This window comes from Bombus pyrosoma, linkage group LG16 (assembly GCF_014825855.1).
Source record: "Bombus pyrosoma isolate SC7728 linkage group LG16, ASM1482585v1, whole genome shotgun sequence".
Lineage (NCBI taxonomy): Eukaryota > Metazoa > Arthropoda > Insecta > Hymenoptera > Apidae > Bombus > Bombus pyrosoma.
In genome coordinates this window covers 5,585,524-5,611,188 of record NC_057785.1, presented here as the reverse complement: position 1 = coordinate 5,611,188, position 25,665 = coordinate 5,585,524, and the positions used below count along the sequence as shown (strand labels likewise).

The 25,665-nt window shown below is 34.1% G+C and overlaps 4 protein-coding genes across 17 annotated transcripts in view; 3 read left to right on the top strand and 1 right to left on the bottom strand.

Moving 5' to 3' along the window:
- The window catches only part of LOC122576484, a 79,695-nt gene extending 71,042 nt beyond the window's left edge, over positions 1-8,653 (top strand). For all 3 annotated transcript variants that reach the window (XM_043746852.1, XM_043746851.1, XM_043746853.1), the window contains 2 exons: positions 970-1,493; positions 3,485-8,653. In XM_043746852.1, the coding sequence (XP_043602787.1) occupies positions 970-1,493; positions 3,485-6,407 (3,447 nt within the window). In that variant the 3' untranslated portion in view covers positions 6,408-8,653. The remainder of the gene's footprint in view (positions 1-969; positions 1,494-3,484) is intronic.
- Positions 8,654-8,804: 151 nt separating this feature from the next.
- Positions 8,805-15,912, top strand: LOC122576485 (dynamin-like 120 kDa protein, mitochondrial). 6 transcript variants are annotated; one of them, XM_043746855.1, is made up of 19 exons: positions 8,805-9,567; positions 9,872-10,115; positions 10,194-10,329; positions 10,420-10,551; positions 10,984-11,028; positions 11,853-11,939; positions 12,022-12,179; positions 12,249-12,412; positions 12,494-12,758; positions 12,837-13,028; positions 13,090-13,274; positions 13,469-13,630; positions 13,716-13,903; positions 13,982-14,196; positions 14,268-14,525; positions 14,601-14,801; positions 14,890-15,094; positions 15,297-15,399; positions 15,656-15,912. In XM_043746855.1, exons 1-18 carry the CDS (start codon positions 9,539-9,541, stop codon positions 15,359-15,361), a joined length of 2,931 nt encoding a protein of 976 aa, XP_043602790.1. In that variant the 5' UTR covers positions 8,805-9,538; the 3' UTR covers positions 15,362-15,399; positions 15,656-15,912. The 6 variants fall into 6 exon arrangements, with proteins under 6 accessions (XP_043602790.1, XP_043602791.1, XP_043602789.1 ...); XM_043746856.1 differs by having other exon boundaries at positions 10,420-10,530; positions 15,297-15,912; XM_043746854.1 differs by having other exon boundaries at positions 15,297-15,912.
- Positions 15,913-17,159: 1,247 nt separating this feature from the next.
- Positions 17,160-21,504, bottom strand: LOC122576490 (transmembrane protein 184C). Of its 3 annotated transcripts, none has more exons than XM_043746877.1 (7): positions 21,346-21,504; positions 20,371-20,680; positions 19,317-19,353; positions 18,951-19,228; positions 18,513-18,719; positions 18,207-18,422; positions 17,160-17,927 (listed from the first exon to the last, which is right to left on the bottom strand). In XM_043746877.1, the coding sequence occupies exons 2-7, from the start codon at positions 20,616-20,618 to the stop codon at positions 17,639-17,641; spliced, it is 1,275 nt and encodes a 424-aa protein (XP_043602812.1). In that variant the 5' UTR covers positions 20,619-20,680; positions 21,346-21,504; the 3' UTR covers positions 17,160-17,638. The 3 variants fall into 3 exon arrangements, with proteins under 3 accessions (XP_043602812.1, XP_043602810.1, XP_043602811.1); XM_043746875.1 differs by lacking the exon at positions 21,346-21,504 and adding an exon at positions 20,936-21,077; XM_043746876.1 differs by lacking the exon at positions 21,346-21,504 and adding an exon at positions 20,798-20,939.
- A 9-nt stretch (positions 21,505-21,513) lies between these two features.
- LOC122576488 (myoneurin-like) lies at positions 21,514-25,590 on the top strand. Of its 5 annotated transcripts, none has more exons than XM_043746868.1 (8): positions 21,514-21,646; positions 21,754-21,795; positions 22,329-22,656; positions 22,724-23,393; positions 23,560-23,778; positions 23,848-23,990; positions 24,285-24,925; positions 25,213-25,590. In XM_043746868.1, exons 3-8 carry the CDS (start codon positions 22,405-22,407, stop codon positions 25,229-25,231), a joined length of 1,944 nt encoding a protein of 647 aa, XP_043602803.1. In that variant the 5' UTR covers positions 21,514-21,646; positions 21,754-21,795; positions 22,329-22,404; the 3' UTR covers positions 25,232-25,590. The 5 variants fall into 5 exon arrangements, 4 of the variants coding, with proteins under 4 accessions (XP_043602803.1, XP_043602805.1, XP_043602802.1 ...); XM_043746870.1 differs by having other exon boundaries at positions 21,754-21,809; XR_006319774.1 differs by lacking the exon at positions 21,514-21,646 and having other exon boundaries at positions 21,678-21,809; positions 25,213-25,379; positions 25,475-25,590.
- Positions 25,591-25,665: the final 75 nt, after the last annotated feature.

Genomic DNA, 25,665 nt, shown 5'->3' with positions numbered 1-25,665 from the left:
TAAGATAAAGTGGATTACACCCTTACACGAAATTCTCAGAAGGGAATACTCTATACATTATTGTGGTAATGTTTGCAGGACCTATGAACCAGCTTTATACAGACAATGTCTCTCAGTATGCATGCAAAAGGTAGTTCTCTCATTCCTTCGACATTTCTTAGTGTGTATGGTAATTCCGAAACTTGTCCCTTCAGATATGATGTTTTTTAATGTCTTGGATACAAAAATGCAAGTAACCAATGCTGAGCATTATTACTAAATAAATCTAATCATTCTACAAATTTTTATCCTATCTTCAAATGCATTATATCTTTCCTAAAATTCATTTTTCTCTGCAAAATCTCTATTTTTAGAAAAAGTTTCAGCTTGGCGTTACTAACACTACCTCATTCATATTAACATTATTTGCACAAGAATAAAATTTCCACATCCTCTATCCCCACTAACAACTTTCCTAATTAAACCAATTTTTAAAAGAAATTTTATCTATTAGTAGATTTAATTTTACTGATCAATGTGTTATCCTCTGATAGTATCTGGAGCATATTGTTGAAAATTATGTGCTAATTGCTACAAAGTAGCCCATTTTAAATTCCAAAATGGTTGGTTAATCTTCGATTGAAGATATCGTACAGATTCCTCTATATCCCACTTTTGGGTCCTAATTTCTTCCAAAAGCTTCACTTTTGATCAGTTAAACGGTAGATACTTTGTACTCTGGCCTTCTTTGTAACCATAAATGGTAGCTTTCTGATTATTCTCTGGATATTCAGATAGCCATTCTCTAGCTTTAGATATCTAATTAAGAAGGCCAGCAAGGTACTCTTAGTCTCACACCGTTTTCAAATGGTCCACTCTGCAAGCAAGCATCTAGTAGAAAGCAGAAACTATCATAGGGTACCCAGGTTCTCATAGAAAGAGCATCCAGAATTCTTCCAACTGATCATTCACCAATCTGCTCTATTGCAGCTACTGGGTGAAGAGATGTACAGCACCAGAGAGAGGGACTACCCAAAACGGGGTTGCAGAAACTTACGAAGCGAGCATTCCAGCAGATCAGCCAGCCCCGACATGTCCAGAGTTGACAATCTAGGCTACGAGGATAGTCTGGATGTTGCGTTTGAGCACAATAACAAACTCAGAGACAAGATCCAGCAACGCATGAGAGAGTCTGAAAACCTGATAGCCAGCACGTTTGGTCAGAAAAACAGTAATGAGATTATACGTGGGGAACATCCTTCGAAGAACAACGAACATGACATGCTGAGGAACTCGTACTCCTCCCTGCAGGATCAGAGACATTTGTCTGGTACAAATTTGTCCAATGGAGGCTACAATGAGTCTTTGCATGTTAGAGGACTACAGGAGGAGCATGGTGCAAAGATGAACCTGGATTCTTCAGAACTCAAAAGCAAAATGAATTCTTCTCTGGGTGGCTTATTGGACAAGGCGTTATCCAATTTGCTGCACAGCAACGAAAAACATGACCACAAGTGAGTAATTTGTCAAGAACATGAAAGCTGTTAATAATTCTGGTTACCGTTAATTGTGAATATTCGTGCATTTATGAAGGATTGGTAAATGCAAAAATATACAGAATGTATATAATAGCAGAATTGTTGTTTATCTGAATCCAAAAGAGTCCACACAATTGGAATTCACTGATTTTTTCCATTACGTGTGAGACGATTATTTTATATACACAAATAAATGAAAAATTAAATTCTACGTTAACATTGACTGTTGATGGATGCGAGTAAATAAAATATTTGTTGAGTTTTTTAACGGTGTTCATCGGTGAATACAGTAGCAATTATTGGCCTTTTCGTGTTTCGTTTTTCAAGCCGATACTCAATAGGATTTTTACAACATGTTTAAAGCAGTCTCACAATCGTTTTATAGAGAAAGAAGATTTCAGAACGATGTCGAACAGCCAGTGAATCGTTCGTTATACCTATATACATACATCGAATGAAGTGTCTATCTTTTCCAACAAAAATTGCAATTCATACAGTAGATCGAATATCAAAGCCAGTTTTTCATTTCCACACCTGTTGATTGCGCCTTTGATCGACCACGTTATAATTCCTTGTTTTTGTCCGACGAATCATCGATACGTCATTGCTGCCATTGTGAAATTCCTCTGAACGTCGATGAACATTATACTGAATCCTCCTTTTGTCGCTCAACAATAGCCTCCTTGTATTTTTGCCACATATACATTCAATCTCGGACGACTCCATAAACGTCCTGAAGATCATGAGTCGATTTTTCAAAGATATAAAAATTTGACTGTAAACATATTATTAGACATATTTACAGATAACAAAATTTGCAATAGGTAGCTTTCACTTAATAAACTTTAATTTGCCAACTCTAAAATTAAGGAGCTTTTAAATCCCTAAATATCTAAATTTTCTAAATTTCAAATTTTAGAATTATTTAATTTAACACCTAATTCTCTAAAATTTCAAATTTAAAGAATCCTACATACCAAAAGTTCCACTAACACGGGCTACCAAATTTCATCGTTGTACCGCTGAAATCTTTGAAACCGTCAGGAGCCTCTAGCCAAGTGTCGAAGCAGCATCATATCTGTAAATTACAAGACACCGGTGTCTCGTTGAATGGTTCCCTATTCGTTCCTGTTAAGTATTGATCTGAGCCTGTCACTCCACCCACCAACGGCGAGGTATCTCCACATAACAACGCTGGGAATATACGTTCTGATGTTCGTTATTTGGCCAAACAACGATTCAGAGTCGATGGAAACTCCGGCTGAAAGTGCATTTCTCTTGCTAGCCTGGCTTAGCCGTTCCCTGGTTCGGAACAGGAAACGTGCAAGGATAAATATGTTCCAGGTGGCTGTAAATCTATTGCCATATAATGGTCATGTTGATATATGGCTCGATTCTTACGTGTAATAAATGAGACTGGACTTTGAGACAGGATCTATCCTATAAAAATGTTCATGTGTCAGATTTCAGAACGGTTTATGAACTAGTATGACACTCAGTCAAGATATTGAAATAGGAACCTTTAATGAAAATATTATCAAAAGGAAACTTAATAGAAGAATTAATTAATTACCGACGTTCAATCTGAACAAATATTTAGCTTTGTCGTTAATTAATTTTGTCAAATTTATTTTCTAAATTATTTTCTATAGCTGATAATTGGTAGAAAAAATAATATAACATATTTCGAAAAAAATAGTGAAAGAGCATGATCTGTATTTTATTGGAGAATTAATAGGGAAATATGAAGTGAAATATTTAGGGAAATAATATATATAATAAATAATCTATACATTTGATTTTGCATGTGATTTACTTACACTTATACACGTGATTTTGCACGTAATTTGCTTACACTGTATACACTTACTACAAAATCATTTCATCCGCAATCCTTGTCATCCGAATTACGTATCAGTGTAATTTCGCTTTTTCTAACCTAATATTCAAAATCATTTTGTGTACAGTGGATCCACGCCGATGAAGGTTCTGGCGGAGCTAGCGTGTGCCAGAGCCCCAACATCTACGTCTGGGGACGCAGCATCTCAAGAACCTGTCCAATCTGCAAAAACTACTCCACTAAACAAAGATGCACCTCTGGAACCAAATCCCATAACCATGTCCAAAGATCTTCAGAAGAAGTCCAGGAACCCCATCAAGGAGCTCTTTGAAAGAAAGAAAGAGATGAATGAAAGAAAACAACAAGAAAAGTCAAAAACAGAAGCAGCTCTCAGAGAACTGAATGTTCACAGACAAAGGAAGACTAAAAAGACCAAGAAGCACCAGAACTTCCCTCTGATTCGACGTAATGAGCATGGCGGCTTGGCTGAAAGGAAGAAACGCCGTGATGGTTTTGAAAGAAAAGATGAGTTCGTGTCAGATAGAATTAAAGATGTCTATGAGTTCGACGAGGAGGAAAGTCAGATAGAGCCTAACTTGGGTAGTGTGATGTCTTACAGGAGTAGGCCAGGCTATGAAGTGAGCTGCTTGAAAACTAAAGAGGTGGACGTGGCTGGATTAATGTCTAAGGCCATTGGAGATACTCTAGAGAATGGAAAAACTGGCGATGCCCTAAGTACCAGACTCGAATCTATGATTGATAGGAAATTTAAGGAGTTAGAGAAGTTTGCCCCAAAGACGAAAGGCGCTCTGAAATCCTTCCAGAGTGAGGATCAACAGAGACAAATCACTGGACCCATGGATGAGTTCGTGGAAAGGAAGCCAACAAAAGCTAAAAGGCCTATGGAGCAATCTTTGAAGCATTCCAAACTGAAAAAGAGGAACAAGAATCCTAAAAAGAAGACTAGGAATGCTTGGTACGAGAATGACAGCTCTGATGAGTATAGAACTGCTGTGAAGACTGAGGATGTTGGTGTAGGTATTTCAAAGAGTCAAAGAACATGTTCAAAAGGGAAGCAAAATATTTTCGCAGAGTTATACACCTCCTCAGAGAGTGAGTATGAAAATGGAGACGCGAACTACGAGTCCAGAAGGCAAAGAAGAGTGAAGAAGAGCAACAAGAAGACAACAGAATTGGAAAACGTGGAACAGATTCAAAAATTGGTTAACAAATACTCCTCTGATAACGAAGATAACGTAGACGATTGGAGAAGCCAGGATTTAAAGAACGACACTCCCAAACATGATTGTGATAATAAAAAATCTGAATCGGAGATGTCCGATCATCCTCTGATTATTGATGAGAGAAAAGATCTGGATGAACCGAGGAATAGCGACGACGAAACTGAGAATCAGTATGAGAGAAATTTTGAAATGGATGACCTATATAGAGAAGACAGTTCTATTGTTGAATCAGACGTGGAAGACTCAGCTCCCATAGAACCACCAAAGATCGCAGAAGAGTTCAGGGTAAAGAGCCCAAGTTTGCCAGGGGAGAAGACTGATGCCAAGGCAGATTACATGCAGGAGAGTGAGCGCGAACTGATCCCATTAGAGGAAGCTTTAGACCTTCTAGATCAAGCTGACAATGAGAACTCCCTAAGTGCAAGGTACTGTGAAGCAATCAGACCTGCTAAGCCCGAGGAGCATATCAATCCAGTGACGACAACAGAACCTGAGAATGAAACATCCAATCCTATTGAGGATTCTGATCCTCTGCCAGCGGCAAAGTCTTCTACTCCTATAGAGGAACAAGAGGAGGAACCTGACAACGATCTCTTAGCCTTACCAGAAAAGTTGTCAAGTAACGAAAAACCACAAAAGGAATCCGAGAATCTTCCACTGCATGTGTTCCTGAGCAGAAAGGTGCAGGAGTCGAAGAAAAAGAAGGAACAACAGTTGAAGAAAATGCAGGAAGAACAAGAAAGGATACTAATGGACTTCCAGCCCACCAGGAGACAGAGAAAGTGCGCTATCGGAAAACAAGGATTATTAGCAGAGATCAGTAGCTCTGATGAAGAAATAAGTCCAAAGGATAGGAAAATGAGTGATAAGTCAGATCATGATAAGCCAAGGAAACAAAAGAGGGAGTCAAAGGAGAAGAGGAAAGAGAGGTACATAGAGAAGAAGCATGAACAAATGATAGCCAAAGAACAAAAAGCCATAGAGGAAGAGATCCTGAGAGAAGTTGGAAAGAAGAAGGAGTGCCTTGCACAGAATATTACAGATGCAAAAAATACTACAGACATGAATGGTACAAAGAAAGCAGAGAACACTGAGTTAACAGAGAACAAAATGCCCCAAGAAGCAGCACAGAAAAAGAAACATCAAACTAAGGAGAAACAAAAAAAGCAGTCCAAGACAGATGAAGATATGTTTACCAAGAATAATCATGAAGGACTTAGTGATTTAGAGAACAATTGCAACAAGTCCACGCTGATGGAAACCAATCATGAAATTCAGAATAATCAAGAGTCTCTTGTGAAACAAAAGAAATACTCCAAGTCTCCAACGAAGCCAAAAAAGGCCTCAAAATCAGACCAGAAAATCACAGCAGGTAGAAAGAACAAAAACTCTAATACTGATAGAAAGAATAGAGCAGATTCAAAGGGATCAAAAGACAAAGAACGTAGATCCTCGAGTGGTAAGCGAGATTCTGATGATGAGGAATTAAAGACAACCAAATCCTGGAATAAAGTCGAAGAAGGAGTTGGAGTAGCCATTGGTCGACGAAAAAGGGCAGCTGCCAATCAACTGTACTATTGGTCCAGTTCTAGTGATGAAGAAGAGATGCTGGAAGTGGTACCCGCAGTTGAAGAGGAAGAAGATGATCGTCAAGAGCAACATGGTTGGATCGTCGGTGACTCGCATAAGAGGATGATTACCATGCTTGCTATGGAAAAACAGTTAAAGGAGAAACGAAGGAGGAGTGAGGATGAATTTGAGCCTGGCAGGACGAAGAGTAAAAAGCACAGAAACAGCACCTCTTGATACGTGTTTCATGACTAGGTTCATAACTAGAATGAATTACAAGAGCAACAGTTTTTGACTGACTAGAAACAAGATGAGGAATACAGAGTTCCTTTTTTCAGAGTCAGCCAGCGTAGTTGGATATCTCACAGAATCTAGGTGATCAGCATGTGTTTTATAATCAGGTTCACATATACAGTTATAAGAAGCTTCTGACGAGTATGGTGACACTTGTAACATGTGAAAATGAAGAAGTACACTGAGGAGAGAGAGAAAGGCAGACGAAGAGGCAACTTTTGATACGCATTTCATCACTATTTTTTTCCAAATAATTAGGAATGCTCTGAAGAGAGTACATCATTGTTTTTCTAAAGGACTTAGAAGTGGATTCAGAAGAACTGGATTTTCTTAATAACGCATTGCAGAATAACAGTCGAGATGATTAGAAGAAAGACTTTTCTAACCAGAAGTAGCGTAATCGGATCTTTTGATACTAGTCTTAGGCTCGCGAGTGAATGAGACAGGATAGGTTTTCATTAAGGTAGCTAAAGGAACGTTAGATAGTAATGTAAATCTGAGTCAGCGAATTTCTGTCTTTTGTTGAGAAAACAGCAACGAAGAGACAGTTTGTAATCGGTTTATGAAGAATGTAGAAATGTATCTTAAGCGAGAGTTTTAGAATTGAAGCAATTAGGGGAGAGACTATATCTTATAACCTAGAAGAGTCAGAACTATAATTGTTCATATTTCCTCCTTGTTCTTTTTCAAGTATACGAGATAACGCGAAGATTTAGTTTCTTTTTTTCTTTCCTCTTTCTTTTATTTTCTTATAGTTGACGCTCTTTATAGTTTGTAGAACGTAGTGCTGCAAACGTTCAATAATCGACGCTTATTTGTTCCATCGAGTACGGTGGATGTAATGTGACCTACTGCCAGAAGAAATTCCGATTTCTTTCGGTCATATATATTGTTATATAAAATAACGTGAATCGAAATGACGAGTGTGTGTCAAGTTTTTTGAAACAATGGGAAATAGGTCACGTGTTGTAATCAAGGTGTGTAAGAAGAAAAAAGGAAAATGGCAACCTGTACATAGCTTGGCATTAATAATAATAATGATAATAGTAATAATAATAATAACACTAATAATAATAATAGTAATAATAAAAAAGGCTAGCTCGTATTATGTTAAGAATATAATAATTCCACGCCCTTATAAATATTATAAATATAATCTAATTTAGACTGAATGTGAGTAAATAGCGAATATTAAAAGAAATTTAAAACAATAATTAAGAGCACCTTTAGACAATACTAGGGACATTTGTAATGTTTTAGTTAAAGTAGCGGATATTTAGGTGATGAGAAACGAATTAAAAGGGAGATTAAGATTAATCAGGCGAAAAAAAAAAATATTAGAAGAAAGAAAAATATGTCATACATTGATTTAATTTATGAGAAAGGACGATGTAAACTGGGGTCCAATCGAGTAGCGTGCTTTTGCCGGCTTCTTGTGATTCGTACATATCGCGGTAGTCGAAAAAGGGAAGGTGGATAAAGAAGAAATCTGTAATGTCGGCTGTTTTTTGTCGCCCGGCATGTTTTCCAGAATTGCCCGAATAGAAATCCATTTTCGAAGGAGCTTTAGCGCAGTTTAGTCGTTTAATATGTGAAATTTTTGTTCTTTTTTCTCATTCGAATGCGTTCGAATATTACCCCCCCCCCCCCCCCCCCTCTAGATCTCATATCGCGGCATCAACGATGATCGAATGATGATCGCTACGTATTTAAGAGTAAAAGCTTATAAATGATAAAGGAACGGTAGAAAAAAAACTTTCCTTTCATACGCCTAGTTGATGCACATAATTCTAAGTACGTAGAATTTCATATGAATATATATATATACATATATATATTCGGAACAAAAGATTATACATATATAAATATGAACATATAAAAATATGAGAAGATAATTGAATGTATAACAGAAACGATTAAAAGAAAAAGCAGAAAAAAATAATGACATAGACTTTAATGTAAATGTACTGCCATAATCATATTATTATACGAGAGCCTATGCGAATAGATATATTATTATTATTCCTATAAAGACGAACAACCGGAGAAACAACAGTGACATGATGGCTAGCACAAAACAAAACTAGGCAACAATCCGATTGTAAATAGAGCATATTTTCAATGTGTCTGGAAAAGTATGTTTTGTAATATAAGGATTGCAAAGGAAAAATAAAATTATTAAAGAATCATTTTTGCGTTACTGCATATTATGGAAAAGCGAAGAACCTCTGTTATTATATAAAAGTAACGCTTCCTTTATGGGAGCAGAAAATATAATGTGTCCATTGTACCTTGCATGTACAGAATACCTAAAAATTTATGAGAAATCGAAAAGAGGTGATAAATGAAAAATTAGTAGAATTTTTTTATCAATATATCTTCAATGTTAACAGAGTACTCAGTGTGTAAATTAATTACTCCTTTAAAAAATGTATCGCAAAAGATTTCAATTTAAATTTGTTTTTCGTAAAATAATGAAACACTCAAGGCATAAAAATTTAAAATTTTATAACATTTATAAAGAGCTCTGAAAGTTTTATTCGATTGGTCGATTTTAAATTCTAAATTTATACCTGTGAAAAACGCGGGCTGAAGTCAAATACATTCACGTCCGTGCATATAGATAACAAATCGTCATCGTCATATTTAATAAATAATTACAAAATTGATTTCTGATAATGTTTATCATAAACTTAATTTGAGATTGTTACGATTGTAATAATAATCTAACTTAAACCTACTCTTACTCCTTTGTGATTTTTTGTCGCTCCAATTATTTGATTGGTGGAATTTTATAATTGAATCCACGCTATTTGTAAAGGGAAAAGGACCTATATATTTCCACGCATGTGCTTTGCCAAAACAGTGTCTCCTCTTTGCAATGTCTGCATACGTTAGAATAGGTTGAAGTACTAAAGCATGAATTATTAACAGAACCATCTCGTTTCACTGAAGAAGAATTTTAGAAGAATTTTTACACCATTAATTTGATATATGACGTATATATATATCGCCAAAAAGTATATTTTAGTAATTGTTTTTCCTAGCTCACTGTTCAAGGGATATTTTGCAAAATGAAACAAATTCTTTGTGGTAAAATAGGGTAAGAACATTAAACACAAAAAGACTTCATTTCATAAAAATTATACAACTTACGTCAATTTTTATATCGTACTTTCGTTATTTAAGCTCCAAGTATTATAACTTTTAGGTTATAGTTCAAGAACTAGTCAATTTTATAAATCTGTCAGAATTTCTTTTCATTTCTTAATCTTATTGTTTAATGAGGCGTTTTCTTCTAATTCTTGGCTTAATATTTCTTTACTCCTGTATTGTTTGAGATAGAGATAATGAAAATGTACTAGTTGTATGTTCTTAACTGGAACATTAAATGTTTCTTCTTGCAGAGATAGGATTGTGCTAATTTCAAAGACATCACGATATCCTTTACCTCTATTTAGTGCAAGACATTTAATATCAGGCAAGATGAACAAGGTTTATCAGCCATTACTAGCATCACCACATATACGCTACTTTGGAAACCCTAATCGAGCATATGCAATTTTTATTGGAAGAGTATTAAGAGGAGCATTAAAAGTTCGGTATCTTTTATTGGGTGGTGCAGTTGGTAGTGGAGTAACTTTACAGAAGGTACTTAACAAAATTAACTTAAAAATACTTCAATAATTTCATGCATGATCTTATCCATAAAAATATTTTCTGTTAAAGAAATATGAACAATGGAAAGAAATTGTACCAGATATGAGCTGGTTGAATGATGTATTTCCTAATGAAGAAAAGTGGAAAGATTTACGTGAATCGGTTATGACAGTTAAAAATATTTTCACAGATAAGATTGAAATTGGTAAGTATCAAATTCTAAAAAAATATTTAAATATATGAAAACGTGAGGCAAAAGAAATTAGAGGCATAAAAAACGGACAAACATAAACAGATCCACGTATAAAGCAGCTTGGCGAAGCTAAATATAAAGAATACAAAGAGTGGTTCAATCAGAGACTGGATGATGCTATCAAGGCAGCTGAAGTTGATCAAATCCAACCAGGTGTGGATATTTTCTATAATCGTGAGTTAAGTGCAGGTCCTTGTTCGTGCTTGCAAAATGCCTAAATTTTTGAAGCCAGAAGCTTTTTCTCATCACCCATTAATTTTTTAATTTGCCTGACGTTTTCTTATCCTACTAATTTTCAGGGATTAATTATCTATTTTAATATAATAGCTAATATTTGTTTTTCCACTGCTACTTTTCCCATTAATTTAAATGAAATTGCTGAAGTATCCCAGAAATACGAATGACAATTAAAAATACTCCAACCCGTTATTTGAAAGCATGCAAATAATATATAAAATCATATTTCATTTATGACTTTGTAAATGAATTAAATTTAATACAATTTATTTCCTCATATTTTCATTTTCCACCATTGCTTGTCAAAATCATGCCTATTACGTGTATATATCCAGTTAGAAATGTATTATTATGGTCTGTTCTGTTCAGGTATATTTGACGCAATCTCAACAATAGTATCCCAACTTTATTCAGGTGTGTAAAATGTTCAGGATTATCAATATCTTATTGTCTGTCCATTCAGCATTTTTTTTTCTTTTTTTTTATCAGTTATCTTCAGCAATTCTAACATACAGTAGAACTTCATTCATTAAAAGATATAGGCAAATAACAATTTAGTGTCTTTTACATACTTACCTTAATTAACATTTGTTAAACTTTGAAACATATACAGAAGCCAAGAAGCAATATAATACTTATATAAGTAACATAACATTTAACGCAATAGTAATACAAGTAATATAGTACTACAGTATTATATATTAAAATATGACTTTATAAACTTTTTTCTATACACATCTCATTTCACACATTTTATATATTTATTATATATCATACATTTATTCACTCCTTTGCTTAAACACTAATATCTTAAGATTTCTTTATTTTTATTTAAACCCTCGCAAATTTTAATATTATATTATAAAATTTCCTTTAAACAAATGAAGCTCTATTGTAATAATCCTGATGCATTAAGCTAAAATGTAGATATTTCCTGAAATGAATAAAAATATAGTGGTAAATACTGAATGGGACAGACCTTTTTTTTGTTTTTTCTGTTTTTAGTCATGTTGAATTAGAATTAGAATTATTTTCCATTAATAATTCATACATTAAACAGAAAATACTATTAATCAATGACTTATTGGTTTTATTTAATACATATTTCATATTTCATTTGGAATCACTTTGTCACAATTCTTAATTTTTAATAACTAATTTTTATACGAGCAAAGTGCTACTGTTGCTTTATCATAAACAGACTTAATACATCAATACTTAAACATTTTTTTATACAGAAGCGAAGCAGCAGGTGGTGAACAATACTGTCGCGTTTGCTCGGCCATTAGCTAGCGACAATATCGAAGAGGAACGTAAGAAAGCTCGTATGTACATGTTAGTGTATTAAAATTCATTTCTCCATTATTCTAGAAGCTTATAATTATATATTCGCCATTTCGTCCACAGAAAAGTCGCAAGAGCGATTGAACGCTATGCAAGAAGAAGTGATGCAAATACAATTAAGATATCAACGTGAACTTGAACGATTAGAGAGAGAGAACAAAGAGCTTCGAAAGCAGATGCTACTACGTGGAAGTCAAAAAATGAGTAACAAAAAAATAAAAGTAATTACATTGTAGCTATAGAATTTTGGTGTCTAAAATTGTATGTCAATATTAAATAATTTCTTCCAGAAATCTCTGATCGACATGTACAGCGACGTTTTAGATGAACTTAATGATTATGATAGCACTTATTCTACTGCTGATCATTTACCAAGAGTGGTAGTAGTTGGTGATCAAAGTTCTGGCAAAACATCTGTATTAGAAATGATCGCTCAAGCAAGAATATTTCCTAGGTAATAAAAGTTATATAAAAAATTTAAATTATTCACTAAGACCCCTTTTCTTAACTCTGCAATTTTTATTTTTTGATTCAGAGGTGGTGGTGAAATGATGACAAGAGCTCCAGTGAAAGTCACTTTAAGTGAAGGTCCTTATCATATAGCTCAATTCAAAGACAGTTCAAGAGAATTCGATTTGACGAAAGAGTCAGAATTAGCTGAGCTAAGACGCGAAGTAGAATTACGTATGAAAAACAGTGTTAAAAATGGCAAGACAGTTAGTCCAGATGTGATTTCGATGACTGTGAAAGGTCCAGGCCTTCAGCGTATGGTTCTCGTCGATTTGCCTGGTATAATCAGCGTAAGTGATAATTTGTATCAAAAATAACTGCCACACTATTTTCTAAGAAGCGTAAAATTTGTGAAATTGTTGCAACAGACAGTTACAGTTGACATGGCAGAAGACACGCGAGATGCTATTCGACAAATGACTCAACAATATATGAGTAACCCTAATGCGATAATTCTATGTATCCAAGATGGTTCCGTGGATGCAGAAAGGAGCAATGTAACGGATCTCGTTTCTCAAATGGACCCTTCCGGCAAACGAACCATTTTTGTTTTAACTAAGGTATAATATTGCTTACGAGACTTATAAGTTAGTATAATTATTAATACTTTGGCATCGGTAGGTAGATTTAGCAGAAGAGAACTTGGCCAATCCAGAACGTGTTCGTAAAATATTGTCTGGCAAACTATTCCCCATGAAGGCATTGGGCTACTTTGCTGTTGTCACTGGTAGAGGTAGACAGGATGATAGCATACAAACGATCAAAGATTATGAAGAAAAATTCTTTAGAAATTCGAAGCTCTTTAAGTATGTATTATATTGGATTCATTGACGAATAATTATGATAATATTACTACACTAGGCAATAATTATTTCTGTGGTCTACTGTATCAAATGCTGTATTACTGTATTATATTGCAACAACATAAATTGATTAATTGAAGTTACTTCGTGAGTAACTTTCAAGGCTATATATATATATTTTTCGTGGTTTTTACTAGGGATGGCATAGTAATGTCAGGTCAAGTTACAACAAGAAATTTGAGTCTCGCGGTTGCGGAATGTTTTTGGAAGATGGTTCGTGAGACTGTAGAACAACAAGCAGATGCATTCAAGGCCACTAGATTTAATCTTGAAACAGAATGGAAAAATAATTTCCCAAGGTATACATTTTTATATTTCATTGAGTTTACCATTTATATTAAAATTAAATTACTTGGCATTGAAAGAAATGATATATTTTTATAGATTAAGAGAATTAGATAGAGATGAACTTTTCGAGAGAGCAAGAGGGGAGATTCTAGACGAAATTATAAATCTGTCTCAAGTTTCACCCAGGCACTGGGAAGAGGTGTTGATGGTTAGGATCTGGGACAAAGTTAGCATGCACGTGTTCGAGAACATTTATTTACCCGCGGCTCAAAGCGGAAGTCCAAGTATATTTCACAACACCATTATGGAGTTCTCTTTTATGAGCAATTAATCTAATCTTTTTTCTTTGTTTCCGAATACAGGCACATTTAATACCACTGTCGACATAAAACTTCGTCAGTGGGCTGAACAGCAGTTACCATCTCGAAGCGTCGAAAGCGGTTGGGAATGCTTGCAACAGGAATTTCAACATTTCATGAATCAGGCAAAACTTAGTCCGGATCACGATGATATATTTGACAATCTAAAAAATGCAGTAGTTAATGAAGCTATGAGACGACATTACTGGGAAGAAAAAGTAAATTTTTGTAACTTTTATTTTCTAATCCTTTTTATTTCAAATGATACGTAATGAAAAATTCTCTTTAGGCATCTGAAATGCTGCGAGTTATTCAACTGAACACTTTAGAGGATAGAAGTGTGAATGATAAACGTGATTGGGATCAGGCAGTTCGTTTTCTAGAAACCTCAGTTAAAGAGAAATTGCAAGCTACGGAACAAATTTTGAGAGACATGCTGGGTCCAGGTCGCAAGGAACGATGGTTGTATTGGCAGAATCAGAGTGATGACCAACAGAAACGTTCAGCAGTGAAGAACGAATTAGATAAAATTCTTTATGCGGACAAAGTAAGAAGACAATCACTTTATAATCTAAATAATAATAATCTAAAAGAATTATTTTTATCTTATTTTTGTTCACAGAAACATACTCCTACACTTACTCAGGATGAACTTACGACAATTAGAAAGAACGTGCAGCGAAATGGTTTGGAAATCGACAATGAGTTCATTCGAGAAACGTGGCATCCAGTATATAGGAGATTCTTCTTGCAACAAAGCTTGGCTAGGGCGTACGATTGCAAGAAAGGATATTATCTCTATCACACTGGACATGAAAGTGAAGTAAGTGTATATAGTAATAAAAAAATTGCTTAGTATCTTTAATATTTTATGTTTCATTGGAAATTTCAATCTTTAATATTTCTCATAGATGGAGTGCAATGATGTTGTTTTGTTTTGGAGGATTCAGCAAATGCTGAAGGTTACTGCCAATGCACTTCGACAACAAATTATGAATCGAGAAGCCCGTAGGTTAGATAAAGAAATAAAAGAAGTATTAGAAGATTACAGTCAAGATAATGAAATGAAACAGAAACTGCTGACTGGTAGACGGGTCACTTTAGCCGAAGAATTAAGTATGTTCTTTTATTATCAAGCATCTTAAGCAAATTTAAGTAAATTTCTTTGACTAAGTTCAAAATTTATTCATTATGTTTCCATTAAAAAAATATGTCGTGATATACATTTCAATAGATAATTTCAGAAAATAGTCTACCTTAAACATATACATCAATTTGACTATTATTTCTATGTTTTTGTACTTTTATCTCGTTTCAGAACGTGTTAGGCAAATTCAAGAGAAACTCGAGGAATTTATTCAAGCATTGAACAAAGAGAAATGAAGAACATAGACTGAGAGTCTAGAAGTCTGAAACCTACGGTATGTGATAAGTGATGATGAGCCCTGGTGGCTTGTTGTTAGGTATATACTAATTTATTTTCTTCGCTAATCGAACGATAATACAAATATATTACCAATCAAGTCTTATGATGAGTGGAAACTATTCATTTAACTAGTAAGATTTGATATGTAAAATTACCCTTCCAACTGTTAGCATTAAAATTATGGCCGATTTTACGCGACTATGATATTTTTACGACATTTTTATTTTACATTTAACAAATTTTGTTAACAGAAAATATTGTTCGGACACAAATGCGAAATATTGTCAATACTTAGTATTGTTTAATATCAAAGCGAGCAACTCGAGAAAAATTTCGGAAATAACGCTTCAGAATAATTGAACACATGGAATGTAGATATTCTTAATGTAACTAGAAAAAATAATTCTAACATTTTGTATATACATCTCATCTGTGCATACAGAACGAATAGAAACGAATATACGTTTTGTATGGGTAGGAAAAGCGGAATAAAGAAATAGAAACTGAATTCTTCGTGTCTATAAACATTTCTTTTCAATCATAGAAGTGCATGTGTAGTGACAATATATTATAATTTTTCAATTTTTTAAAATATATTTAGCTTAAATTAAAATAAAAAATAAACACTAAAAGTTGAGAAAATTTAATGGTAAAAAACATAAAAGACATTTTTTATCATACTTATTGAATTTTTTTACGATAGTAACCATTTTCAGTACGTTTTTTTTTGTTCCATAAGATATATTATTGAACACTCAATAGGATTGTTAAGTACTCGTGGAATTGAAATGTGCCTTCATACAAAGTACAAAGTAGCTTGAAGAATTATTAAAATACATGTTTTATGCCTAGTTTCTTCTCGTGGTAAAAGAGTACAACGTATCTCGTCGAAATTTATTTCTATTCTTCGTTAATTGATAATAATAGAGATTAACGGTGGTTCCAGATATATCACAAAGTTACAAGTAACATGGTAGAAACATATTAAAAATATTATTTTCTTTCAAGATCTTTAATTGACGATGTAAATTGCTAGGTCAACCGGAAAACTACTTTGCTTCTAAATTCTTTTTTTTTTTAATTCTGGACAATATTAACTTCGAGATAAAATATACCCTATTCTTTGGTCCGAACATCTGATAAAGTATTCAAGTTCGTACGTTTTTTACGCAAATATTTTCACGAGAATCCATAATACGTCTTATGAGCATTTATAAAACTCTTTTAAGGCTAGGAAAATTGTTTGCTTGTTTGAAATTAAAATATTCATTAATCGTCTCTTATATGATAATTAACACCACTTACGCAAGAGAAATATATTGATATGACTATGCAAACGCATTAACGGCACGGCTTTAGTGAATATCGCCATTATAATATTTATCTCTTTTTCTCTGGCGACCATCGATGCATTAATATATCATATGTACTTGAGTATTTTGCTTTATCATCATGTAAATCATGTGAGCTTCTATTTTGTATTTTCTAACCGACGTAGTCAATACAAAATTAAACAATCATGTACATTTGGCAGGAATGTTTCTCTTCTCGTTATTTACGGTACACTCGGCATTCAGAGTTGGGCAGAATTCTATATACTCAATAAGCAGACGAGCAATTGTTTAATAAATACAAGACGAACAACATGGAAATTTAGACTTTTTGCGATGATAAAAGTATTTTCCGAATAATGCCTAACTCCGTGGTACACTTATTGGGGTCGATAAACCAGCAATAAACAGTGTGACACGTTTATAAATAGGACTGTACCGATATATTGTTCTAAGTATAAACATTATTGTATGTATATATATATGTACAATTATTTGGTAATACATCATTGGTAACACGAGGCGTCGCGTAATTGGCCGCAAATCAAGGAGGAAAAAAGCGTTTTCTTAAAATGGACGAGGTAAAACGACACTTCTGTCTCGTGTTGCAAACATGGCCACGTGTATCAAATCCCTTATTGTAATATGGTATTCTCATGTCGTGTCGTCTCTCCCGGGAATAATGAGTGTGTCGTTCAACGATTTAGGATGAGAAATTTGTACAGTACACGGGGGAGAACGCACGTTTTGTAAAACTAGATATTTTTTCAAACATTTCTCGCTCTGCTTAAAGGTTATACTAGCGATATGGAGCAATCTTAATTAAAGTGTGTTATATTCCAGACGAAGTGTACCCCTTGATTAAATGTTCCTCTCTCTCTGTGATAAGAGAACATTACATGATTACGTCTTCACCGCGTTACTAGTATCCTGCACGTCCGGAATTAGCTCAACGGGACCATCCGCACCATTTTGTTCCATCTCCGCTGTATTGTAACTAGAAAAGGAACATGCTGGCGCACTTCTGGCCGTGGTCACTGAAGCTTCTGGAAGAAGAGACGTTCGTTCTGTCGCGCTCCCCCAGGCCTGTTGATAAGCGCTTCGACCACGTATCCTACGGCTTAATGAAGATCCTACTACCCCAAGGTGTTCTTTGATGTCGTTATGGACATCTGAGACGTCCCACATTGCTCTGGAAACATCAAGCATATCTTTAATCCTTTACAATGACTATTTGAAAAGTACATATGACACTACAACTTTTATAGGCTATTTTATAGGGTCTAGGACTCTTTCCTGTATATAAGGTATTGAGGAATTGGGTTAATCCAATATTCACTGCTATGTACTATAAATGCACTTAGTGTTATGGGAGTCATCTATAGTGTATTGCATAAATGTTCAATGACTATGATGATAACTATGGGCATCCACAATAATCTAAGATGTTTTTCAACCAAAATTTAATTACCTGAATGCATCCCACCATGCTTGACCCTGTGCTAGATTTACAAAAGGTTTGTATGTAAAACTGTAGTGGTGAGCTACTGCAGCCATAAACATTTCAATACAGATTAAAAAGTCCTGCAGCTTAGATGATATATTTCTGATATCTTCCATGTTATTTGTTTTAAAAATACTCGATATCACATCAAAATACACTAGCAATGCAACTATCACGCCTTGACTGTAAAATAAAGAAAAAAGTGAGATTTCGTGATACAACATTTAAATATATTCAAATGAAAATACGATTTTACAATGTGTGCTAACTTACAAGAAGGAGAAGAATACGACCGCTTTGATACACAAAAATTTCCCGATTGGTTTCATTGGTTTCAAAGCCTCCGCATTGGCACGATAAAAAAGCACCAAACAATACATGGCAACAAATTGTGATAAATTATTTAAAGCAATCATATATGGAAAAGCTACGTCTGTTCTGAATTCACCTTCTCCGTACACTCCATTTAGTTCACAGATACTAAACAAATAAATATAAATAAATAATTGATTATGAATAATCATGTGACAGAATAATATGTATATAATTCAATATGTAATCTACATATAATTGAAATTCATGCTATCAATAGTGCTTGATATTTTAAGTTGAATATGAGAAATTACCAGAGTGTATCAGTGAACTTTTTGTATAGAAATATTTCTTTTTTACTTTCTATGATGTAAATACGAATATTCATTATATACGTACAAAGATATCAAAGTTGTTATAGGCCTAACTGCAGTATATTGTAATATTCCATGTTTGCACATATGTACAAATTCTCTGCCCATTTCCCAATCAGGTAAACAACACAGGGGGAACATGTGATGTACTTGAGGAGAAATTTCAAGTCTGTGTTCCAGTTGACGATCAGCATCCAAGTAGGCCAATAAATACATCATAAAATTGTATATTACATATGCCTCATAACACTCCCTTAAACTGTCAACGTATATGCTGCCTTCTGGATAAACCAGACCAAGCCACTACAGGAATTCAAAAAGAATTTGTACTTAAAATAGAGAAATATGTTGATATATGTATTTTATGTAAAAGATAGGAATTTATACCTACAGCATTCACTGCATAAATTGGTACCATCCATAATATCCTGAAACAGGATATAAAATTTCATATCATTTTGTAATAATATACAGATATACAAACAAAAGCATACAAAATTTGTTAATTTCCAAAAACTAGCTCTAATTAAGTCATAAAAAGTTTAAAAAATTACAAAGGTTCTTGACCAAGAGAATATTATGATGGAAGTATCTCCCTGTGATTAAACTAAACTTCTCAAGCTTGACAAGAAAGTGAACTTTGATTTCCTACAATCATATCATTTTCTTCCAAATGGATTCAACTGTTTTTGTATCATAACAGTGTATATATAGCCATAATCTTTCTTGTGACAAGAATTTTATTTACACATCAAACAAAATTAAATGAAATTTGATATTTGTAATATTTTTTAATATTCATATTATTTTAATAGTATGAACATGATAATATTCAGTAACCATTTTAATAATATTTTTATAATAAAATTAAAAGTTTTATAAAAAGTGGGTTCATTTATTCAAAACCTCTATCTATATCAATGACTCTCGACATTTACTATATTAAATATCAATCAATACGAGTTCTTTGACTTGAAAGATGGAAAAAAGACATTTTCTTTAAATAAATTATTACCATTAATAATTGTTGCCAATTATGATATTCATGTAATGAATATAAAAAATTTAATAAAATATACAAATATAATATTTAAAAAAAAAATTTGTCCCTTTTCTAATCCTGAATGTTAATTTTTTATTTGATATTTAGGAAATAGGAAAAGTATCATATATTTATACTTATATTTCCCACAATTTACCAATTAATCTAAAATATATAGTGCATAATAATTATCTACACTGATATCTAACTAATAGAAAGTTATGATGTAACAAAATTTCATAAGAAGCTATAAATTCCTAACTAATTTTACAAGCAATAAATAATCAACTCAGAAGTCCAACCACATTGAAAGGAAGACATTTAAGCAATAAATCAATATACAATTTCTAAATATCAGCAAACAACCTCAAGACAACATCAATCGTAGAATTCATCAACATACCTTATAATGTATTTCTGCAGTCTAGGTTGTGTATAATATATCATGTGTTGGACAATTTCGTAGAAAGCAATAGGCAAGGCAAGTAGCACAAAGACACCACCCACCAGTGCTCCTTGATCCTGATTTTCAAAGCCATTCTTAATTGAATTGGCCAAGAGAATTGGAACCAAAATAATGATCAGAAGTGCATAGAGACAAGTTAAAACTGGTAAAATCCATAGTCTCCAGCGACGACAAATAGAAGCCATCACTTTTTAGAAATTTTACGGGTATATCACATATTTTTTCCAGTCAGTTTACCTGGCAACCTCTGCAAAAACCACAAACAACAATAATTACAATTTCACTATTCTATTATCAGTTCGTATCACGTGGATCAGGTTATGACAAACTAATGATCTTTGACACGGCGGACAAATTAACGTACTTAAGCTTCCCGATATCCGACGTTTCCATCGAAAATACAGAGGAAATCAAGGATTTTCGCGGCGTACACGATTATTGTCTCGACCTATAATTGTGTAAACATGGTAAATGGCGTAGTTGTTAATAAAGTCATAACAACCTTGTCAGACTCGATGAATCAACGATGAACCGACGAGTCAGCTGATGGTAACAGTGCGAGAGAGGGAAACCGTCTCCGAGCTTCCTCGTTGTGTGTTACGCGATGTAGAAACCGTGTGAAAACAAATTTCTGTTCGTTTACATTGATTTGAGCCTGTCAGGTGCACTAATTCTCGATCGACGAAATTGTTAAAAGATTTGCGCATCGTAAATTTGGCCTGGATGGCCGCCATGAGAACGAAGGTTCCTCCGAGAGACCCACGAGATCTTCACCATTTCAACCATTTCAACAATTCGTAGTTCAATTAAGAATGTCCTTAAACGAGGTTACATTTATAGCGACACACTTTTACTTTCGACTGTGATGGAAAAGTTGTGAACGTTATTTCGACATTATTTTGTTTTGCTTACTTAACAGCATTGAACCAGGTTGAATCAGGTTGAATTCTGTCTCCGGAAGTGGAGAATTTGTAACCCGGCAGGTGAAATTTAGGTTTTGGAGTAATTCAATCGAATTCATGTTAGTTATGAGATTAGACAAAGTCCATCTGGGAAATTCATTTTATAGTTGCAGTATAGAAGAGAAGAAAGGCAAAATCAATAGCGATGAAGATGAGAATGAAGATCATAAATGGATGAAGATGGATTGTAATAATGATTCAGCCTAGTATTTTTTCATCGCTTAAGTTGGTATTGGCAGAGATTCACGTAGGTAGTGTAGGAAGGGTGCATCCGTTCTAATGGCGTCAAGACACAAGCACTGTTGTCACATTTTGTCCTACAGTGTTTCAATATTTTGCTTTGTTTATGTCGTTCAAGTTTTCCTCGAAGGAGACGAAAAATCGACGCGGGCTTGCGAAGGTTGGTACAGGAAGGTGAGAGGAGGCCGATTTTCCCGCTGGGACGCAAATCAAGTCCCGAGAGAAATTTTCTAAGAGCTCCGGGTGCAGTGACCTTGATTCCGCTGTCATTTCTGTAATACACTAGCGCGCGAAATTTGAATCGTTGATTCACATTCTATAAATAAGAACGATGAATCTGCTACAATCTGCTTAAAAATAATAATACTAATTTATATCTATATAAATTTATATACTAATTTATATACTTATTATGAAAAAATATATTTTTTTGTGACAGAGAATTCTTATATTTTTTTTATACTTTTGTAAATGTATTATTATAGATAAATGGAAATAAACATGATAAAACTTATTTATGCTGTATATGTTATTGAAATTAATACTTTTGTTAAAAAAAAGAAAATTTTTAATGACATTTTCCAAGGAATGAGGTAAACCAAAATATGTTAGTAAGAATATTATTTGAAATCCAAGTATATTTAATAGAAACTGTTAGAATAAAAATAATTCACATGTATCTTTTTTTTCTAGCCACAAACAGCTAGTTTTTACAGATGGCAAGGAAATAATCTTAGAAGAAATTTTCTCCCATCAGCGGCTGAGTCAAATGAATATGGAAGTAACAACAGAAGAAGCACAAGCAGTGCTGCTGGAAGGAATGGAAGGTGCACAATACATTACCATCCAAAGGGCCGATGGAGAGCCTCTGAGCAAAAGTGTTCCTCTTCTAACTCTTAATGGAGAACTAATTTCTGAAGGAATGGTTGTTGATATGATCAATGCTGGTGTTGGCACAGATTATGGTACGGCAACCCAATATTATGAAACAGAAGATTTATTACAACATGATTTAACAGAGGTATAAGGATAATTTATTGTTTTTTCGTATTCACACAATAGAAACTGATTTTGGATTTTTTAAACAGGAAGACAGAAGACTGGCAGCAGCTTTGGTTGCTGTTCAATTGCAACAACAACAAAAACAGCAACATCTTCATAGTCAATCCCAACATGAAGATCCAACTTTACCAGACGTTTCTCATCTAGAGACTCTAACTCCTGTGAATACTTATTCTATCCAAACTGTCCCAGAACCAAACCCGGTATATCCAACGTTACAACCTTTTAAACGCATCACGCAGAACGTAAAACAGGAGTTCATAAACGTGAAAAGCGAATATGATGTTGATGTATCAGCTGAAAGCAGTGAAGATGCAGCGCCAAGTTCAGGACCGAAAAGATCCTTGCCTCATAAAAAAAGGATACCTCGTAAATTGAAACAACAGACCAAAAGAAACTCGGCAAGGAAGGATGGCAGTAGGATAAATACAGATGTCATAAACGCTAACTCTTCCAGCGATATACAGTCTCATATATTCAAGTGTGAACTGTGCAGTTCTAGATTTAGTAGCCAATTAAAATTTTTCGAACATTTGAAGGTACATTATGAGCCTGTCAAACAGGAAACCAGAATAGCACAAGCAACCAATACGAATATTACGATATCTGTACCAGAGTCTGTTCAAAATCTGGAAAATACAGTTATTGAAGAGTTCAGTGAACCTGAGGATCTTATGGAGGGCATCAGGGGTGTTGGTAAGTATAAGAACTATTACATCAAAATAAAAAAAATCACCAAGAATTGATCTATCATGTTTGTCTTTTGTACTTTTCATTTGTGATAGTTTCAAGAATTATTTTTGTATAATTAATATTTAACAGTTTAGATGAATCTAACCAATATTGGTTTGTATATTTGCAGTAGAGGAGACAGGTGCACATATAGATGATGAAACAGAATCTCCATTGTCCTCGGTGAACAACCAATCACCACTGTGGACGATTACTGATGTCACGGATCATGTACATAGGGACCATGTAAAACCGTCAGCAGTCAATGAACAGAGTATACATGATAAAGATAAGACTGACATTCCACAAACAACGAAGAAAAAGAAGATATTGAAAGCTAGGAAATCAAGTAAGTATATATACATTCAAGGGCTTCTTCTTTTAATTGCATACTTATAAGATCTTTTTATTTTGGAAGATGACGAATTAACGTGTCCCCAATGCGACCGGTCATTCCATCATAAAAATAGTTTAGTGTATCACATGCGATCTCATAGTGGTGAACGACCTCACCAGTGTGAAGTTTGTGGAAAGAGCTTCTTTGCTGCTAGTGCGTTAAAGGTGAGACAGTTTCAATTTCATGGACTAATATGGTATTGTAGGTTAAACCTTTTTAAGCCAATTTGCAGTAAATAAAAATTATTTATTAAACAATATTGTAAAGAACATTTTAATTGTGCAAGATAGAGTAGAAAAGTTCTACAAAGAAGCCAAGAAGTTAAGCAAAATTAGTTCTATACAGCTTTATAGTAAATTCTATAATAAGTTCTATTGAGAAAAGGAAGAAATGTAAAAATAAAATTATCGAATCTTCGGAAACAAAATAAGTTTTTAAACAAATTTTTTCAAATCTAGGTCCACAAGCGCCTTCACAGTGGCGACAAGCCCTACAAGTGCGAGGAATGTGGTCGCCACTTTCGTCAATGGGGAGATCTGAAGTACCACGCGACTAGTATTCACTCGGAGCAAAAGCAATATCAGTGCGAGTACTGTGGCAAGGATTTCGCGCGGAAATACTCTTTGATCGTTCACAGAAGGATCCACACCGGTGAAAAGAATTACCGCTGCGAGTACTGCAACAAAACGTTCAGAGCGAGCAGTTATTTGCAAAACCATCGTCGTATACACACTGGTGAAAAGCCCCACCAATGTGCTGTGTGTGGGAAGCCATTTAGAGTGCGAAGCGATATGAAGAGGCACATGCATACGCACTCAAGAGGAAGAGCTGATAGACCCATGAACAGAATCATGGCCGCAAAAAACGTAGCAGAAGATCACGACAAAGGTTCGCAAGCAAAGACCATTCAAGATCTCGTTCGTGACTTGAAACTCGAAGTGGAAGCCACAGGAGTCGTGGAGATCGTTCCTCCTGATGATAATCCTGAAAGTATTCTACCACATGCTGGTGGACAAACTTTAGAATACACAGTGACAACGGCACCAGACGCGAACCCTGACAGAGATCCTTTGGAGGCAGTTGTTCGTACTGATAACATGTGAGTTTATCTACTGTTAAGATTACAAAGTAGAAAATGATACAATCTAAAGATAAAATTAAAAATTAAAAATTTGATTCAATGAAAAGAAATGTGGGATTTGAGACATTTTTGGAGATTTCGAGAAATGTGGCTATCCTCAGTGTGCCTACATCAATCGATATACCAAAACTTTAATTTACAACCATGCTATATCATTATCACCAGTATAATAATACTTTGATTTATTTTATTTTATATTGTAAAACATATTGCTGAGACTTATTCTTTTATTATTGTTCTTGCAGGCAGTATTTCTTCATGTAATGACTGTTGGATTGTTCCTTGTAACATTGAGAATGAAAGATCTCTCGCACAAAATTGGCGCTTTGTGAGACCAGAAACATGTCAGATGTGACTGATTGACTCGAAGTACTATACATCAACGCACTGCCTATAGTTGATGTGCACAAACGTACTTTTCAATTTCTTTGCTAGTTACTTTTTAAAAGAATATTATGAATGTAGTGTTTAAGAAACAAATATTATTCTTAAGACTGTTTTTAGCAGAAGAACTTGGGAAGTACAAGCATATATATGTATAGAAGCAAACTCCTATATTACAACAAAATTATATCAATCTCATTAGTCGAAAATGTATATAAATACATGAATGCATATACACATATACGTATACAGATAACTTACACGTATATATTGTACTATAATTAACGATAATTAAGGTAACTAATATAAGTGTA

Bases quoted from the DNA above. Each gene is read 5' to 3' on its own strand.
- LOC122576485 (XM_043746855.1), top strand. From the start codon at position 9,539: ATGAAACAAATTCTTTGTGGTAAAATAGG. The intron at 11,029-11,852 runs GTGTGTAAAATG...TTTTTTATACAG, and splicing joins AGTATCCCAACTTTATTCAG to AAGCGAAGCAGCAGGTGGTG. The intron at 13,904-13,981 runs GTATATTTCACA...TTCCGAATACAG, and splicing joins GGCTCAAAGCGGAAGTCCAA to GCACATTTAATACCACTGTC.
- LOC122576490 (XM_043746877.1), bottom strand. From the start codon at position 20,618: ATGGCTTCTATTTGTCGTCGCTGGAGACTATGGATTTTACCAGTTTTA. The intron at 19,354-20,370 runs GTATGTTGATGA...ATCCTGTTTCAG, and splicing joins CTGCAGAAATACATTATAAG to GATATTATGGATGGTACCAA. The intron at 17,928-18,206 runs GTAATTAAATTT...TGATGTTTCCAG, and splicing joins GCATGGTGGGATGCATTCAG to AGCAATGTGGGACGTCTCAG.
- LOC122576488 (XM_043746866.1), top strand. From the start codon at position 21,742: ATGTCGTTCAAGTTTTCCTCGAAGGAGACGAAAAATCGACGCGGGCTT. The intron at 23,394-23,559 runs GTAAGTATAAGA...GTATATTTGCAG, and splicing joins GGAGGGCATCAGGGGTGTTG to TAGAGGAGACAGGTGCACAT. The intron at 23,779-23,847 runs GTAAGTATATAT...TTATTTTGGAAG, and splicing joins ATTGAAAGCTAGGAAATCAA to ATGACGAATTAACGTGTCCC.